The sequence below is a fragment of the Ammodytes marinus genome (assembly GCF_949987685.1).
Source record: "Ammodytes marinus genome assembly, chromosome: 7".
In the NCBI taxonomy this organism is placed as follows: Eukaryota; Metazoa; Chordata; class Actinopteri; order Uranoscopiformes; family Ammodytidae; genus Ammodytes; species Ammodytes marinus.
Genome location: NC_137211.1, coordinates 14353518 through 14370599, shown reverse-complemented (window position 1 = coordinate 14370599; position 17082 = coordinate 14353518). Strand labels below are relative to the sequence as shown.

The following is a 17082-nucleotide window of genomic DNA, read 5'->3' as shown; positions in this document are numbered from 1 at the left end:
GTCTTTGAGTCTTAATGCAGCAACTACTTTGGAGGCATCCACGTCAGAAAACTAAAAATAGACAGCCAGGGTACATAGCCATGTGATATTTAAAATCATAATTCTAAATACCTATACGAATGTTCAAAAGAAAAAACGTGATTTTCTTATATTAAGGGCCCTATGGAATATATATTCTCCATTTTCATTCAACGGGCTACTTTTCTTTATTGTGCTACTTCTGCTCTCATTCATTCCACTTCACCTGAATATGTAAATTTTTCTTCAGCCACCCTCTAATCTCTACAAACTCTCTGACCTGTCTCTCTTCACCTCCCTCTCTTTTCTTCCATCTACTCTCCCTCGTCCTCCGCTAGCCCCAAGCTTCTAGCTGTCAGTTACCGTCAGCCACTTAATTACAAACACACACACACACACACGGCTACTATCTAAAAAATCCACACTAACAAACACACACACACACACACTTACCTGGGTACTGCCTGAAAAAGCCTTTGGCACTGCCAAAGTACTGCCATATGAGTGATGGGTCTCTCTCAAAGTTATCCACAAACACTTTGTTCAAGGCCTCGGACCAGTACACTCCATTGACGATGGCAGAGTCTGAGGATTGAAGGGGAAGAGAACGAGAGACAAAGGTAAGTAGGGAGAGCAAGGAAAGAAACACAAGATGAGTTAAAAAAAAATTATGTTGTTTGTAGTCCAGGAGCGTAGACCATGGCATTGTGTAGTTCTCAACAGCTCGCTTTCAGGACCTCTTCATTACACAGAGATACGTACATGGATGGAAAGAAAAAAGAGATAAGGGAGAAAATAGGAATAGGAGATAAATAGAATACTCTGCCCTACAAAGGCAACATGCTCCAACTGTATAATAAGTCAGAATTGAGTTAAGTAACTCTGCACTGCAATTCACTAAATTGATTTTTAGTAATATATCTGTTAAACCCACCGTTGCACCAAAAAAAAACTAGAAAGCTATATTTCTATCAAGTGAATGCTATCAGATGGAAAATGAAAAACGAAATATTCTCTCTGATTTTGTCTCAGCTGCTGAGGAAAATATCTAATAACTCCTACTAGGGCAACTGGATTAACAGATACAGTATCAATACGTGCTTTTCACTCCAGTGGACTTCACACAATTTGGTGTGGTTAACTTTAGGCTACTTTTTATTTTTTATAAATCTTTTTATTGGAAGATCAAGGATGTTACATTTTACAGGAAGTAAAACAGTACTCCATTTGCATTTCATCGTAACCAAATATAAATCCTAAACAAATCCTAAACAAACAAAAACGTAGCAAAAAGAACATTGAACATTAGGTTACTTTTAATCCATAAACGTACGTATTAGAATGTAGAAAACAATAAATGAAATGGTTATGTATAATATTGATTTAAGCATGAATAATAATAGATATACAGATAGACAGGGATACTCCGAAAAAAAGTTGATTATCTCTTACAAACTGTTAAAATGAGCAACAAAAACGTTTTTGCTTATAGAAACTGTTATTTGACCCTTGCATTCCAGAAATATGATCACTATGTTAAAGTACTTCAACATACAATCTGGGGTTAAAATAAATATCCTTAAAAATATTCAAATTAAGGCATAACAACCTTTACACGGTTTGCCAGACAACCACTTTTTGTAATCCTCGCTCTTCCTGTAGTTACTGCTCTCTGCCTTTGCAGGGCAGTATGAGTGTGTGTGTGCATGTGAAACATACACTGTGCATCTCTGCAGGTATGCCCATGTGCATCTGCCATATGTGCTATAGATTTTGTTAAAAAAAATTCCATCCAAACTGATTGTGATATATGGCGGGTCGTATCCAATCATTGAAGCTCCTTTTCAATTTGCAGGCTGAGAGATGTAACTGGTTAGCGAACAGACAGCCAAGCTTATAACGGCTGCTTACTACCAACAATTGCAGTCGGTTCAAAAGCGGGAAGGGAAGATGGAAGATGGAAGATGGAAGCGTAAAAGGATGGACAGACGGACACAATTAAACAATAAGACACAAACACAGAAGAGAGAGACAGAGAGAGAGATGATTAAACAAAAAGGCAGGGAGGCAGAGGAGTACCTAATGGACAGAGAGAAAGCAAAGCAGATAACAGATTCCCCATCATCTCCTATACTGGCAACATTGTTCCGCTGTCAACAGTCATGCCAATAAGCCATGATTGAATTAGCCTTCGGGAAGCCAGCGCACACCAAAGCCCCTCTCTTGATAGTAAACACCCATCCACCTCTTTTGGAGTGGAGAGGAGACTGGATTTGATCCAAGCCCCATTTACACAACAATACAGTCATTTCTGGGGCAGATTGAGTGTCTGTTACAATCTGAAAGTGTGATGAGTGCTGAGGGAAAGGGGGTTTGGGCTCTACTTCTCATTTGAATTAATGTCAACTAATGATGAACTCCTTAATTCAGTCTGATCAGAAGAGATCCCATGTGTATAAATATCCATTCACACGTGCTTATATAGTCAAGAGTAGAACAAGTAGAATGGCAGATTTATCTGAGCCGAAATCAACTTTGCTTTATATGGTTCCTTATGATGATTTTGAAGGAGGCTTTTTTACAAGAGAAGCGATGGAAGTGTGAGTACAAACAGGAGAGAAGTGAGAAGCCATGATGAATGTGTATGAGTGTGCATGTGTTCACGTGAATGTGAACATTCCTCCATCTCAGCGAGTCGGTAGAGGTAGGCGTATCGACCCCGGCGTAAATGTGTACATAGCTTGGCTGCACCCACAGCACACGTTCCTGTCATGTTCAGCCTTATAAAGTATAATGGTGTGTGGGTTGTGTTTGGGTTGCGTGATGCGAGTTCGGAAGACGGATGTTTGATGTAGTGGGTTCCTCCCGAGATTAATCTCCGGGGCCATGCAGCCCTCTCTGCTATCATGGACTTAACCTCCAATTCATCACTGCTGCCACCAAGCTATTTATGAAGTGCACATGAGGCTACAACCAGCTCTTCAGCAGCATAACAACACAGTGACAAAGAGGACAGTGACCTGCTACTAAGCAAGGGGGTTAGGTTTTAGAAGTGCAGCCCTGTTTAGATGCAGAATAACACTGCGTAAAAAAAGAAGGATCGCAGCCTCTTTTGTCATTGGCAAAAAAAAAATACACACTGGTCTTCAAGAAAGTTCAACCTTGCTCAAATTCGACCTCAATGCAATATGGCAGCATCAGGCAACTGCATTGGTAAATCTTGACACATTGAAGTGCACATTAAAGGTTGATTACTTTTTTTTAGATGTGCAGTGTTTTGGCAGCAAATGAGGCCTCCCAGCCAGGTGATGTCATGTTGAATGTGGATTTCCTGGAATCTAATTCATCTTCTCACCTGCACCTGTAGCCCCACAACCACAACGAAGGCCACCCTTTGGCGTTTTATTTAGTGCAGCGCAAGTTCCTGTCTGAACACCTTTACTAGCTTCTTGGCAAAAATCTAGAACGTTTATATAACTTGTCAGTGCTTGAGCAAACATTAAGGAAACATCAAAACTCCTTGTTTATGATACTATAATACCTGTGTTAACTGACATACCAGCTTTAGCGTATCCATTCCAAAGGGGAACCATGTTGAAATGTTCCCAAAGGTTCTAAGGAGTCGTTAACAAACTGTTTCCTTCCCCAGAGCCGAGCCTCACATCCTTCTTTTCGCAGAACCCTGATACTTTCCCACCAATGAGCTCCCTGCAGTCCCAGCCATTACCTTTTCGTTATCACTAACACAGCCTGCATATCTCAAGCTCTCTCTCTCTGTGTGTGTGTGTGTGTGTGTGTGTGTGTGTGTGTGTGTGTGTGTGTGTGTGTGTGTGTGTGTGTGTGTGCCCACTTGTGTGCTCAATTCTACTCATTTGCCTGTGAATCAAATCAAAATGACTCTTCCTCTCCCTGTATTGGCGCACCAGCCTGCCAGCCTCACTCTCCTAGCTCTTACATTCAATTTCTTTCCATTTCATTCTCTCTCTCTATCTCTCTCTCTCCGTCACTCTCACTTGCTTCTTCTCTTTTCTCCACCTAGCTTAATTAATCTGTTGCCTAGACCTTCCATCAGTCCGACTTAACCTACTTTCTTTCTCATTTACTTTCTCCCGCCTCTCTGTCCCTCTCTCTCTCTCTCTCTCTCTCTCTCTCTCTCCATATAATTTCTTTGCCTCTGGTGGCTGGGTTAAGCCGACTTGACGTTGACTCTGTCTGCAGAGCATTTGACAAGGCCATGGCTTCATTGGTTGGACTTGAGTGGATGGTAAATCCGCAGAATGTCTGATTATTTAACCGCTAATTAAGTCGGTGTGTGGTGGGGATGATCCAGTGAGATACAGTTAATGAACTCAAATTCTCCTCCTGATGCAGACAGACTTCCATTTGCACCAGCACGCCATACTAAACTGATGATCATTGTTAATTTTTTAGATTGGGGGTATCAATCATTCAAATTACTGAACAATTCAGCCGAAAAGTCAGTGCACCCGAGAGGCTTAAGATGTACATGATATTTGTATTGGTGATGGAACCGATTCTTTTAGCTCACACTTGCATTCGTGACACCCTTAACATGAATTTCAGGTGGTGAACTTACCTTTGTTGTACATATTGGTGGGCACCTGGACCACGCTGAGGCTGAGGTTGACTGACAGGTTGTTAAAGTGGTCATTGGGTTGAAGGAGGAATTCTCCTCCCAGCTCCATGCTGTTCCCCTCCTCATCCACCTCATTGATCAACACTGCATTGAAGTATTCATACTGGGAGATGAAGGGAAAGACAGACAGACAGCGATTAGATTTCACACACAACTATATACACCCCCTCAAACCCTGGTTCTATCGTTCAGAATCTGTGTTTCTCAGTTTTAATCTGCTCTTCTCTGCTGAATGGTGTTGTCACCTAAATAGAATGACTGGGTCACTCCGGTGCTGAGTCAGAGAGTAGTTTGCATACTAATCCCTGGATCATCCCAGACCTGCATGTTGTTACAGTAGAAAGCTGCTGAGTTGACAAAATCGCTCGTCGGCGCGAACGCTCCCCTCCTAGATGCTGCATGTGGTGCTCTGCCTCCACTGTATTTTTAGTACTGCGCATACTGGAGAGACGATTAATAAATCATAGAGCTGGATAAATATAGAAGCACATGGCGGTCTGCATCCCGAAGGCTCTAAAAGTCTGAGATACAACACGGGGGCACAGCCTGCGGATGCTTCAGCCGACGGAGAACAAACCACAACAAATAGATAAAGACACGCTCGCGAGTGAAGAGAAAAGGTGGACATTTGAGAGAATAAAAACCCAAAGGATGCATTCATAGTTTTGTATTTTTACGTGTAAATGAACAACACATAGAGAGGGTTAGGGCCCTAATGAATAATCCATACAGTCTTAAAAAAGACAGGCTCTTGTTTTTGTAACAGTGCATCATTCCAGCAGAATAGGTGCAGTGCAGTTTGGTAACCTGTCCTATAAAAATAATGTCATGAGGGACATCTGTGTACTTTGAACTTCACTTGGAAATACTCGTCTCTCTTTTAAGACTTAGGCCCGTTGGTTCATGTTCACCTTGTCGGTCTTTATTTCTCCAGAGTGACCTGTTTGCTATACATTATCCCTTACCTATCACACATTGGCTCATAAAGGATAACCTTTATTTGCTTTTTAAATCAAAAATACATTTTACTGTTCTTACTGTCAGTGGCAGTGGCAGCAGCAGCAGCGTTTCAATCCGTTGTGCAGGTGAACAGACATGATTACATGGCTTACAGCCACATTGATTTTTCTTTTAACGACCAAGAGAATATAGGACTTGAAAAGGGCCTCTAAGGGGAATGAAAAGCCATTCTCGAGAGTCCAATACAAAGCCTCAGTACATGTGTTATCATTCAGAGGTGGGCAGGCAGTCTCTGGACTTTGATTTTTTTTTAAGACCCCAGGTCAAATCGAAGGTGAATCGGTGCAGAGAAAAACAGACATTGCATTTAAAAGTGAGCATATCTTATCTGTCCCTTAGCAAATCCTGACACAAGCCCTCAGATGTCTGACATGACAATGTTTATTTTCCTACCACTCAATTCAGTGGACTCTTTCCTCTGTCTGCCCTCAGGAACACTCATACCCAGCAGCACCCTTGCTTCTCTATTCAACCACCACTAACCTTCATTTGGGCAAAATCTTTTTCAGATCCTCCTGAGGAACACCATCATCCCCTCAGCCCGTTGCAAAACACAGATAAAGCCATCAATTAGGCTGGCAAACGCCCTGCCTATCGGTGTAATTAATCAGACCTGATTAGGCTTATTAGCCTTTTATCAAGGAGAACATTCCATTTCAAGGTGAGGGAGCACAGTGTTGAAAACTTCCGCTCAGATTATTCCCTCTTCTCTTTTGACTCTGCCTCTGTCTACCCCCTTTGTGAACACACAACTTCAATTGTGTTTTAAAATTAAAATTGTCTTAATTTTTTTTTATGACAAAAAATAATACTTTATTTTACTATAGGGGAGAGTGGCCTAAGTTGTGCCACTTTTTACTCAAAGTGATTTTAAAGTGAGGCCTTGACAGTTATGTCTCCAACTCAAATATGTACATATATTTCAGGATGTTGTGCATCCCTGGCAATAAAAACTTTTAACTGTTTAAGAAATATAGCTTTCGGAAAAAAAGTTGTCTTGTGGCCCAACTTGCCCCCGGTGTGGTGTAAGTTGTGCCACAAGAGAGAATACCATGGGGTAAATTGTGCCATTGATATATATCTCATAAACTGTAATGCAAGACAAATCCATAAAACAATTACTTATTTAAGGTTTATTTAAAGTAAATAAAGTAAATATTTTACAAAGATTGAAGGTCAATTTTCTTAAACAAGGCCTAGCAGATCTAGGTGGTTTTGCCTGCAAAGCTCACAATGACAAAGTCACCATTATCATCTTTCTGGCCATCTGAACTCTCATCAGTGGTGTCGTTAAGTGGAATGGAGATGTCAGTCTCTTCTGAGCTACTGTAGACAATCACTTTCTTTTTGGTGACCAGCGTATACAGCCATGCCAATGGCACAACTCTCAGAAATGTACTTTGCACTAGTTGCTCCGTGCTTGTGACTGCCACCTGACAAATGTGATTCCCCTACATTTCTGCCTTTAAATCAAGGCTCAAAACCCATCTGTACACCCTGGTTTTTCCTCCCCATTAACTATCTTACCTCTTCACTACTATCTTTGTTTATATTTGTGCATATATGGGCTTTATGTCTTTTATTTTTGTTATTGTTATTTTACCTTCATTGTTTACCTACTGAATGCACTATATACAGCACTTTGGACAGTGCAAACTGTCATAAATGTGCTTTTATAAATATATTTTACTTACTTACTTACTTACTTATAACTCACCTAGGCCCTTAGGCACATATCACCCCAACCCCAGAATTTTGGATAATAGGCATGATGCAGCAGTTTAGGGCTGACATCGTGCTAACTGTATAGGTCTCAAAGTGTAGCATACTAAAGCACTAAAAAATGTGTCAAATGTTTTCAAACTTGTCTATAATTGTTTGGACACAATAATCAAAAAACCTTGATCATGGAAATGTTACTTTGAAAGGCAAACAACGTTTTTTTAGCTTAAATGTGCTTTAATCTTATCTTGTGTCTCTCTTATTAACAGGATGAGTCAAATGGGTGGCTCTTCTTAAATATGTGGTCACATTTTCAATTTCTTCCACAGTTTTCTAGAAACAAGGGGTGGCACAACTTCCCCACCGGCACAACTTAGGCCACTCTCCCCTATCTAAAAAAAACAAGTTGGCTCGGAATGTCATACATTATAAAGAGAGAATAAGAGGTGTCTGTCAAACATCCGTATCAGCTGTGTAACTGGTGTATTTAGTTACTTTTAAGGTGCTCTGAGGAAATGTCAGGTCCTGTTAATTTTTGCACCCCCCTTTGGACAAAAGCGGTAGTGTTTCAACTACGCCAGGGTGGGTGTACCCATGACAAAGGCATTGAGAAAAACTATATAAAAATAGCGTTCTTTACACTGATGGTCTCATTTGCTGTTACATGTTACTTATAATCATCAGAGAAAAAATTTGATATTTATCATAATTTATCATATGAACAATTGATCAAAGATGAATTGTTTTTAGGCAAGAATTGGACTTATATTCACCACAAACACTGACTGAATGGAGACTATTGCATTTTATTGGCTACATGTGTGAATAGCCAACTGTTTACAAGACAGTTTGCAATATCAATTCTAAAAAGGGGGAAAATATGCCACAGTTTGATCCATAGCTTTGTTTCGTTGGGCCTAATATCTTATGCACATTTTTGTAATATTCTTATTGGAAAGGATGATTCCTCTTATCTTTTCTGCAGTTCCATTTGACCTGGGATCATTAAAAGGTTGCTCGTAACATCAGAGTGTCCGGTTACATATAATCTGGTGAGGTTGCAGGATCGACGACCTCCAGGCAAACAGAGAAACCCTGGCACAGTTTCCCAATGCAGAGAACTGCTGACGTGTCCTTATTCACCCCTTCTCTTTGCTTCCCCTGCACCTGACCTCTCTGCCTCTGGCAACTGTATCTGTATTCTCCTGCCAGAGAGGGCAATGGTGTCCCGAGCCCAGCCTTTAATTACAACCTGATTATTACCTTCACAACCTCTCCAGGTCTCTCTCAGTATGTTGCTCTCCCAATCAAAAGAAATGCACACTAAGTGAATGTGCACAGAATACATGAATGACGATCATGTCGATTTTACAGAATCTGAAAATGTGCCCTTAAGTACTTATTGTTGTTATGTGATTGTGATCGCTCAAATATTTAAAAAGAAAACAATGAACCAAAGAAAATTCCTTTCTTTGGTTCATCTTGAGCCCAAATTATTTTCAAAACATTCAGTTTTAAAAGATGATCTCCATATAAATGGTATAATGATGAGTTCAATGGAACTACAGGGAGCTGTAGAAGCAAGGACTTGTGTCATGCGTCAGCTGTTGCTGACTTTTAAAGCAATCTAACCCAGTTTTTACCTCAACCTAACATCTCAAATTGAGGACACTTAAAAACGTGGGAGCTTTGATTAAACATAATGTAGGCACACACACACACACACACACACACACACGTGCAGAGCCTACTGCACCTGCAACGCACGAGACCCCAAATGCATCTTCACCCTTCACCCTGTTCTCTTTCTGCCATTGTCTAGTGGCAGTACCAGTTATCATTCGCCCTCTCACTTCCGCTGTCTCTCCCTCCTGAGACGATTCATCCCTTTCCCTTTTTTCTGGCTCAGCCCTTACCCACTACCCATTGTTCACTGGCTGTATGCGATCCTCATCAAGCTCCTCGCCACCCTCTGTCTCCTCCCAGCATTCATCTGGTATGTGCTCTCTTGAGCATGCAGCTCTCATTGGCAAAGGTTTGGTTCCTATCGGCTCTATCTGAACGAGCATTGTTTTGCGATTGCTGGCTTGCCTCTGTCTAGTCCCCCCTTTCTATCCGTTTGTCTCTCACATCTCACAGGCTGTGCTCCATCTTTCCTCTAAATCCAGATTTTCCACATAAAAGCAATTCCCAAGAAGTGCAGATTTTGTTCAAATGAAGGCAGTAGAAAAGCTAAGTCAACATTTGTGAAACATGTATGAGAAAGAAATGAAGTTTTGATAATGTCAGTGACTATCTCATGATCCCAGACAGAAAACAACCGTGACCAATGACTTGATTCAGGGAAACAATGTAAGTTGTGCAGAGGCTCTGGCTCTACTCTAAGTAAGTGTCTTGAAAGACATGAGAAAAGACAAAAGCAAAGAAAAAGATAATGCCAGCAGAGGAATATGCTTTAAAAAGTATACAGAAAATAAAGTTTAAAAAAAAAAGTCAAAACAAACAACAGTTAATGAGTTTGCTAATGGACTTGTTTAAATTCACAGCATGTGGGCTTTGGTTTTGATTAAAGCTGCACCCATCAGCTTCTGAGTTTCAAAAGTGTGGGAGTGAGAGTGGGTGTGCGAATGGAGGCCGGGGCAAACCAAAGAGTGAACATGTGTGTGTGTGTGTGTGTGTGTGTGTGTGTGTGTGTGTGTGTGTGTGTGTGTGCGCGTGTGCGTGCTCGCTCCCCCGATTAATCGAGGCTGTGTGTGTGTGTGTGCGTGCATGCATGTGTGTGCGTGTACACAGAATGCTGTGAAATGTGTGTGCCTCAGTGTGGGTGTCTGTGTTGAGTCGATTATGCCATTCTGGCGTTACAGTGAAGGAGTGCCGAGTGCCACTAATGCAGTCCCTGATCATGGTGTTAACAACCTGATCTTTAACGCCGCAGTGCATTACGCTGAGAGATCGCACATGTTCTATCAGCACCCACTCACTCAGTCACTCAGTGCTCGCGCTGCACACAGAGAGGAAGAGGATGAGGAGGGCTCTAAACCTCGCAGCATTAAGACACTAAGAAATGAGAATGATGTCATTAGAATATCATTCTTTCTTTGTTCTCTTTGTTGTGAGTCCTGTTTCTTTTCTGCATTCCTGTAGATACATCATTTCGGAAATCCAAATTACTTACAAACTAATTTGTCAGGTATCAATCAATGGATTGCTTAACTTAAAGATCTACCATTTAAAAAAAAATTGAATAATTGATAAAAAATGTACTATTAACTGTAATTTTTCAAGCAAAATGACAAACATTGGATGGTACCAGATGAGCAAAAAAAAATAAAAGTGAAATTATGAAGAGAAAAATTATTCACTATGCAACTCCCCTTTGGTGTGATGCTCCATGCATCACCAGTACGTTTGCACTCAAAAATAAAATGCATTAATCACTATGATGGGTTGAGGGAAATCATGTGATTTAATCTTCACCGACTGGTAAGAATTGTTTATTTTATTCATTTTGGTAAGGCAATTCATTAAATGAAATAAATGTGATACTCACAAACAGTCTTATCGCATTAGGTTTCTCCTCTTTTCAATTAATTTCTCTTTACTTTTTATCAGGCTTTCCACTTCATTTGTACAGTGATTATGCTCTTCTAAATTGAATTCAATAACTTGTTTTATGTGACACTATCTTTCATGTTAATGCATCTGCAATAAAAAAATAAATAAATCACATTACTTTTACAGTTAAGTTCAATGCGAAACACTTTGAAACTGCTATTTCACGTATGCTATTTAAACGAACCTGCTTCAATGCTTCCGCGGACATTCATTTCACTGGTATCGTCACATTTTCTTTGTTGAGTGCAGAGTGACTGCCTTATTAGCGATGAATGCAAGCTGGTGCACAGGGTCGCCAAAGTGAGCTGCTCAATTATTAAGTAAATTACTGAGTCAATTATTAAATTTTTGAGTATGTTTTATTAAAAGCCTTAGTTAAAATGAAACAAAAAAAGTCAATGACAAAAATGTGTTTTCTGAAGACACACATTAGCTCACACTGTTACAACAGCATACAGGCAAGCATCCCGTGCCTTTTGGAAAGAGCACATATGCAGAGTATCCTACGTGTACCCAGTCTGGCTTATAGAGTGTTTTTCAGTGCATGACACACATGCACAGGCTCACATACACATAATTAAAGAAAAACACTCCTGTTGATTTTGATAAATACTCTTAATGCAAAGAGCAAAAAACAGTGAGTCAACAGCCTGAAGGGGGGAATGACAGGGACCAGGGGTTTGAAGCGTGACGCTCCACCCTCTGGGGTTTCCTTTTAACTCTCATCATCACTCCAGCTCTCTCTCTCTTTTAGTCACCCAGCCTCCCTATACTCTATTGCTTCACGCTTTGGGAATAAAGGGGAGAGACGCTATACTCCCAGAGTGTGGAAGCGTGACTGGAAAATAACCAGCGGGCATGGATACAGGTAATCAGCAAGTAAACAAGACAGAAGTTTGAGTAAATAACTTGGAGGAAAAGGCCAAGGAGGGTTCCATATTTGATGTGCTTAAAATACCTATTTGTGCTGCTTATACTTTGTGTGCACCCAATGTAAAAAAAAACAAGACTATGATGTTGTATAGCACCGATAATGGTGATTACACATATCAAAACAATAAGGTGGCAGTGGTGTCTGTAAGAGAAAATTATTATCGATGTTTTAAATTATAGTCAATTCAAAGTTGTATTTGTTGTTATTAAAAGCAATAGTTAATGAATATTCAAGTTAAGAAACTGTGGATTTGCAGAAGTGTAAACAAAGCTTATACCAGTACGAAAACCAACGTTTTCTGGGCAAGGAAATTAGTAACTGACTTTGTACCTTATCTATACAGATAAGTCATGTCAGGTAAGAGAAAACTTCCCTGCTCTCACCTGACCTTACAGTTTTCCTCTAAGAGTTTCGGTGGGATTTATAAAGTACATTGAAACAGTTTGCTCTGATTGTTGGCTGTGTGATGCTCCAGGCTGCACAATAACTCTTTGATTTCCAGGTTCAAATCTGATTGTCTGCCCACACACACACTACTGTAGTTTTCTGAAAAGTCTAGTTGTGTTATGTCTGGGTTTGATTCATGTTGGTTCTTTGAAAAAAAAGGAAGATTGCAAATATGTCAGTCAGAACCCTATTTGTAAAAAAGGTTGTTTGTTTTTCCACCTTCCAAAACGATTGATTTGATTTTGTTCTGATTCTTGCTTGATAGAAAGATTCTCTAAGGAAGCATTGGTGCAACAAAATGATAAGCAATACAATTTGTTGTATTTGTGTGTTGTTGATCTGTCAGGTTCATAAAATAACTGTTTAAGTCTAAAACTGATTAATTCTTTTAAATATTGTATTTATTCCCGAACCTACCTTCACATGCCTGGCCATGCATTCATGTGACAGGACGGTGAAGTAAACGATACTCTGGACACACACACACACACGCATGCACGCACGCACGCACACACACACACACACACACACACACACACACACACACACACACACACACACACACACACACACACACACACACACACACACACACACACAGGGTCAAATATTTTTTGCAAGTAATAAGAATAGCAAATGGGTGAATCAACAAACGTGTGGCCATCTCTTTGCACAATACGGTAACACTCTAGGACAGTGTGAGAACAAAGGAGAGAGAGAGAGCGAGAGAGAGAGAGAGAGAGAGAGAGAGAGAGAGAGCTAGAGAGAAAAAATAAATAAAGATTAAGCATTTGTCTCCCATTTCTCCCACCAGACTGATTCTACATTTTCAGTCAACATCGGGCTTGGCAATTGACTGTTTGTCTCCAACCTCCAAAGGAAGGATTTCCATTGGTTGCAAAGGGCATGGGGGAGACTGCTCTCCGCTTTCCTATTTACAGTACACGAGCGTTGCGGGTAAAAAGAGCAAGGGAGGAAAATCGCAGCAGATTACCGTGCCAATTTCACATGGAAGCAGAAGAGCTCTGGAAAGGATAGATAAGGAAATTCCTATCAAAACCGCTGCCAGCCAAATGTGTATCCAATAGCAAAAATGAAAAAAAAAGCCACAAACATTTTATAATAAACCCCCGAATAGTGATGGAGGGGGTTTCACTCTACAGCGTGCATGTGGTATTTTTAGCACAGCTGGTGATAATTACCATCTATTCACCATGTTCTGCAGTAATAAGTACTAATAGAAATGCCACCGTGCAGACACAGGGACGTGCGCAGGTGTACACGTACAGCAAACACAAAAATGCGCACGCATGAAAATGTTTGTGTACGTAAGAATGCTCAAGCGTTCAATTTTTTTTGCTGAGGCAATTTTAAAGCACAATTAGCAAAGAACAATTAATGGTGGGGACGTAATTTGCCAAGACGTACGTACTGACAAACCTGCTTAACAAAAGGTTAAATACAAAAACACAGACAGTCACATGAACACACAGGCACAGAGATACACACACATGCTTATATGGATGCGGCAGTCGGGAAAGTCAATCTGTTTTTAGAACCATGACGAACGAGCTGGTGAAGCAGGGATTCATTTGTGACAAAAGTCAGAACATGATGCAGAACCTCCTACATTTGGGTAGCAATTTCTTTTGTGACTATTACTACTTTTTTTTTTTTGTAAAAATCAAAAAGATTCGCACATAAGTTTTTCTGACCAATCCAGACGGTTAATGTTTGAATGGTGGCTGGTTGAGGGGTGATGCATGATACTGTATGACCATAGATGGTGATACTGATTTGTAAGGTTTATGAATATATTGTCATTACTGCTGCTATCAGATAGGATAGGTGGGGCTCAAATGAAAACCTGTAGGCCGTACAGGCAAGTGCCTCTGCATTCGAGGTCTCCCTGGTTTGCGGGAAATAAAGCCTCTATAATGAAGTAACAATGCATCATACACCAATTGCCCTAACATTAATCTCTGATTAAAGTAGAATCTTATTACTGTTGTCACACACCATTCCATTCCAACAAGCATCTGGCAGGTACACGTAATTGTCATTATCACGCTCGTTATTGTCCTCCTTCATCCCTCTCTCCCTTATCTTTCTCCTTCCAACGTCAGTTAATTTCCCATTCCACAATTTTTGCCAGACTACATACACAATAAAAGTGTGTTGGTACACTATATCTTCTTGTATAGAGGTATTTTGGCTTGACTGTGTCCTCGGACATTGTGAAAACTCTATATAACACCATAGGCTCTCTATCAGCCATTATCAGCTCTGTACCGTAGCTGTATCATTAAAGCTGAAACAAAGGGACACTCGCTTTGCTGGGCTTGTCTCATCGCCGCCAAGTAATTACTGGCACAAAGCACCACTGTGAGCCCACACAGTGTTGCTGCCCCTCAAGCAGCACATGAAAACACAAACACACATACACACAGACAGATAGGCGTCCACACAGTGACACAGTCATGCAGATGCACAAACACATGTAGACAAAACGTGCAGAATGACCTCAACAGATAAATGCTTGACAAACACATGTGTCTATCTATTAAGGCAGAACAACACACACACACACACACACACACACACACACACTGTGGAACATACCCATAAAATATTCCCATGCTCATTTGTGAACAATCTAAAATAAAAAAGATATTTACTTTGATCTACAGTTATAGCTATACAGTATATGTTAATGTGAGATAATTAAAAAAAAGATAAACCATCAACCAAATGGGCCCACTTTTACCAGGTCTTGCTCCTCTTTGTCATAGAGGAATTATCCCTTACAATGTAAAGTGTGTAATGAATACAGAAATTGAAACCAAAATGAAAAAAAAGAGAAAGAAAGGAAGAAAATTCAGAGTTGGACAGCAGTCAGTGGTCGAATTTAGTAATTGATCCTCCGTGACAAGGGAACGACTCAGGGCATTGGCTGTAATGCCTTGAAGAGCTGACAGAGTTAACACAGTCACGGCCACAGGCAGAGACACATAGCACACGCCATAGACTTTATAAGTAGTTTAGCAGCAAGCATCAAGTCGGCTTAGCAGCGTATTTTCCTCTTTAAAAACTCAAGTTTATGCTGTTGCTCCTCCTACTTTAATAAACTCTGTTCTAAGATGTGCCGCAAACTCAGGCAAAACCATCCCAAGTGCACTGTCTTTCTCTTGGTCTTTCTCTCCCTGGTTCATTCACACACACAGACACACACACATACCCTCCGACACACACACAGACACACACAGACACACACACACACACACATACATGCAAACATACACACACACACACACACACACAATACAAAGCTGCACTCCGAAAACGAAAGCTGCTCAAATGGATTTGAGGCAGAACCATGAGGGCAGAGGCTGGGTTTTGGGGGTGTGCATGCAGATATGATTAGCTGTATGCATCTGCCTGAGTCTGCAGCACTGAGGCAGGGAACAGTTTTGTTGTAATTATTATAATGTTTTTTTGTAGGAACAGGACATGTGATACAATGCCATAAATAATTAACAATTTATTGTGTCGTAAATGCAGGCAATTAAACATGGAGTTTAATTGAATCACCTCCCACGTACGATTGTATCTATAGCTTCAATCATGATGCCTTTACTGAGATGTGTATTTGTTCTACTGAGACTGAGGATTTAGACTAGTACAATGCCCCAGGGTTCACCGCTAAATACCCAGCTCATCTTATGGGGTTTACATCGTGACATAAGCAGAAATGAGACATTGTCTTCGGTAAGTCATCTTTACATATATTTATATTTTTCAAAAATCACAATAGTTTACGGTGAGGTTGGGGCTTACATCACACCTTTAATGCTAGTAGTTAATATCTACAATTCATAGTAGTTAGAAAGATGTGAAGGCACATAAACCACAAAGATAATAAAAAAACTAGAAAAAATAACGTTACAGGTTTTAAAACATGTATTTAGTCACTAAATTAATTCCACAGGCTCCTGTCAATGGAACCTCTGCCTCTTCAACATATGCCTTTTATTGAGGTTGATGAGGCAATAAGGTTGTGCAGCAATGTTTGGAGTATTTAGAAATTAGGCAACTTGTTGAAAACAAGAAAAGGGTCATTTTACATCCCAAAAACCCACAGTAAAAGTGTGAACTTGTGAAACTCTCTCTCATTTGGATTAGTTTTATACCCCTTACATTCGTGCACATCTCACTGTTGTCCTCGCTCTAGATTGCTAGAACTGGCTCAATCTGACGTCTCATTGTCTATTGTTGTTATTCTTGTCTACTAAATTTTTGTTCAGTTCATCCAAAGAATGCAAAATCAAAATCATTCAACGAAATTGCCGATTAACGCACAGTAAATGAACGCCAACTTGTTTTGTATTTTTCTGTATACATCTGCTTCTGTGGGACTGTCAATACCTGACTGACAATGTTTCCGTGGCAGACCGAGACATACAGAATGCTGACAAAATGGTTAGGCGAGACGTTGAAGAACACACACTTTTGAAGGGAGAAAAACACTGCTGAGGCCAGTCAAGCGAAACAGACTGAAAAACAAGATTCCAAATGGCTTTTCTCCCCCATCTTTCTTCTGTTGAGTTTGCACACAGGCCCTCTTGTCATCCGCTGGGCCACTCTCTCTCACTAAAGCACTGCTGCCTTC

General features: G+C 40.4%; 1 protein-coding gene across 1 annotated transcript in view; it reads right to left on the bottom strand.

Moving 5' to 3' along the window:
* Positions 1-17082, bottom strand: part of LOC307253102 (voltage-dependent calcium channel subunit alpha-2/delta-3-like) — a gene marked incomplete at both ends in the record, with an annotated part of 109123 nt that overhangs the window by 61377 nt on the left and 30664 nt on the right. Inside the window, 2 exons of the mRNA XM_080030972.1 lie at positions 472-603; positions 4616-4778. Coding sequence (XP_079887098.1) covers positions 472-603; positions 4616-4778 — 295 coding nt within the window. The remainder of the gene's footprint in view (positions 1-471; positions 604-4615; positions 4779-17082) is intronic.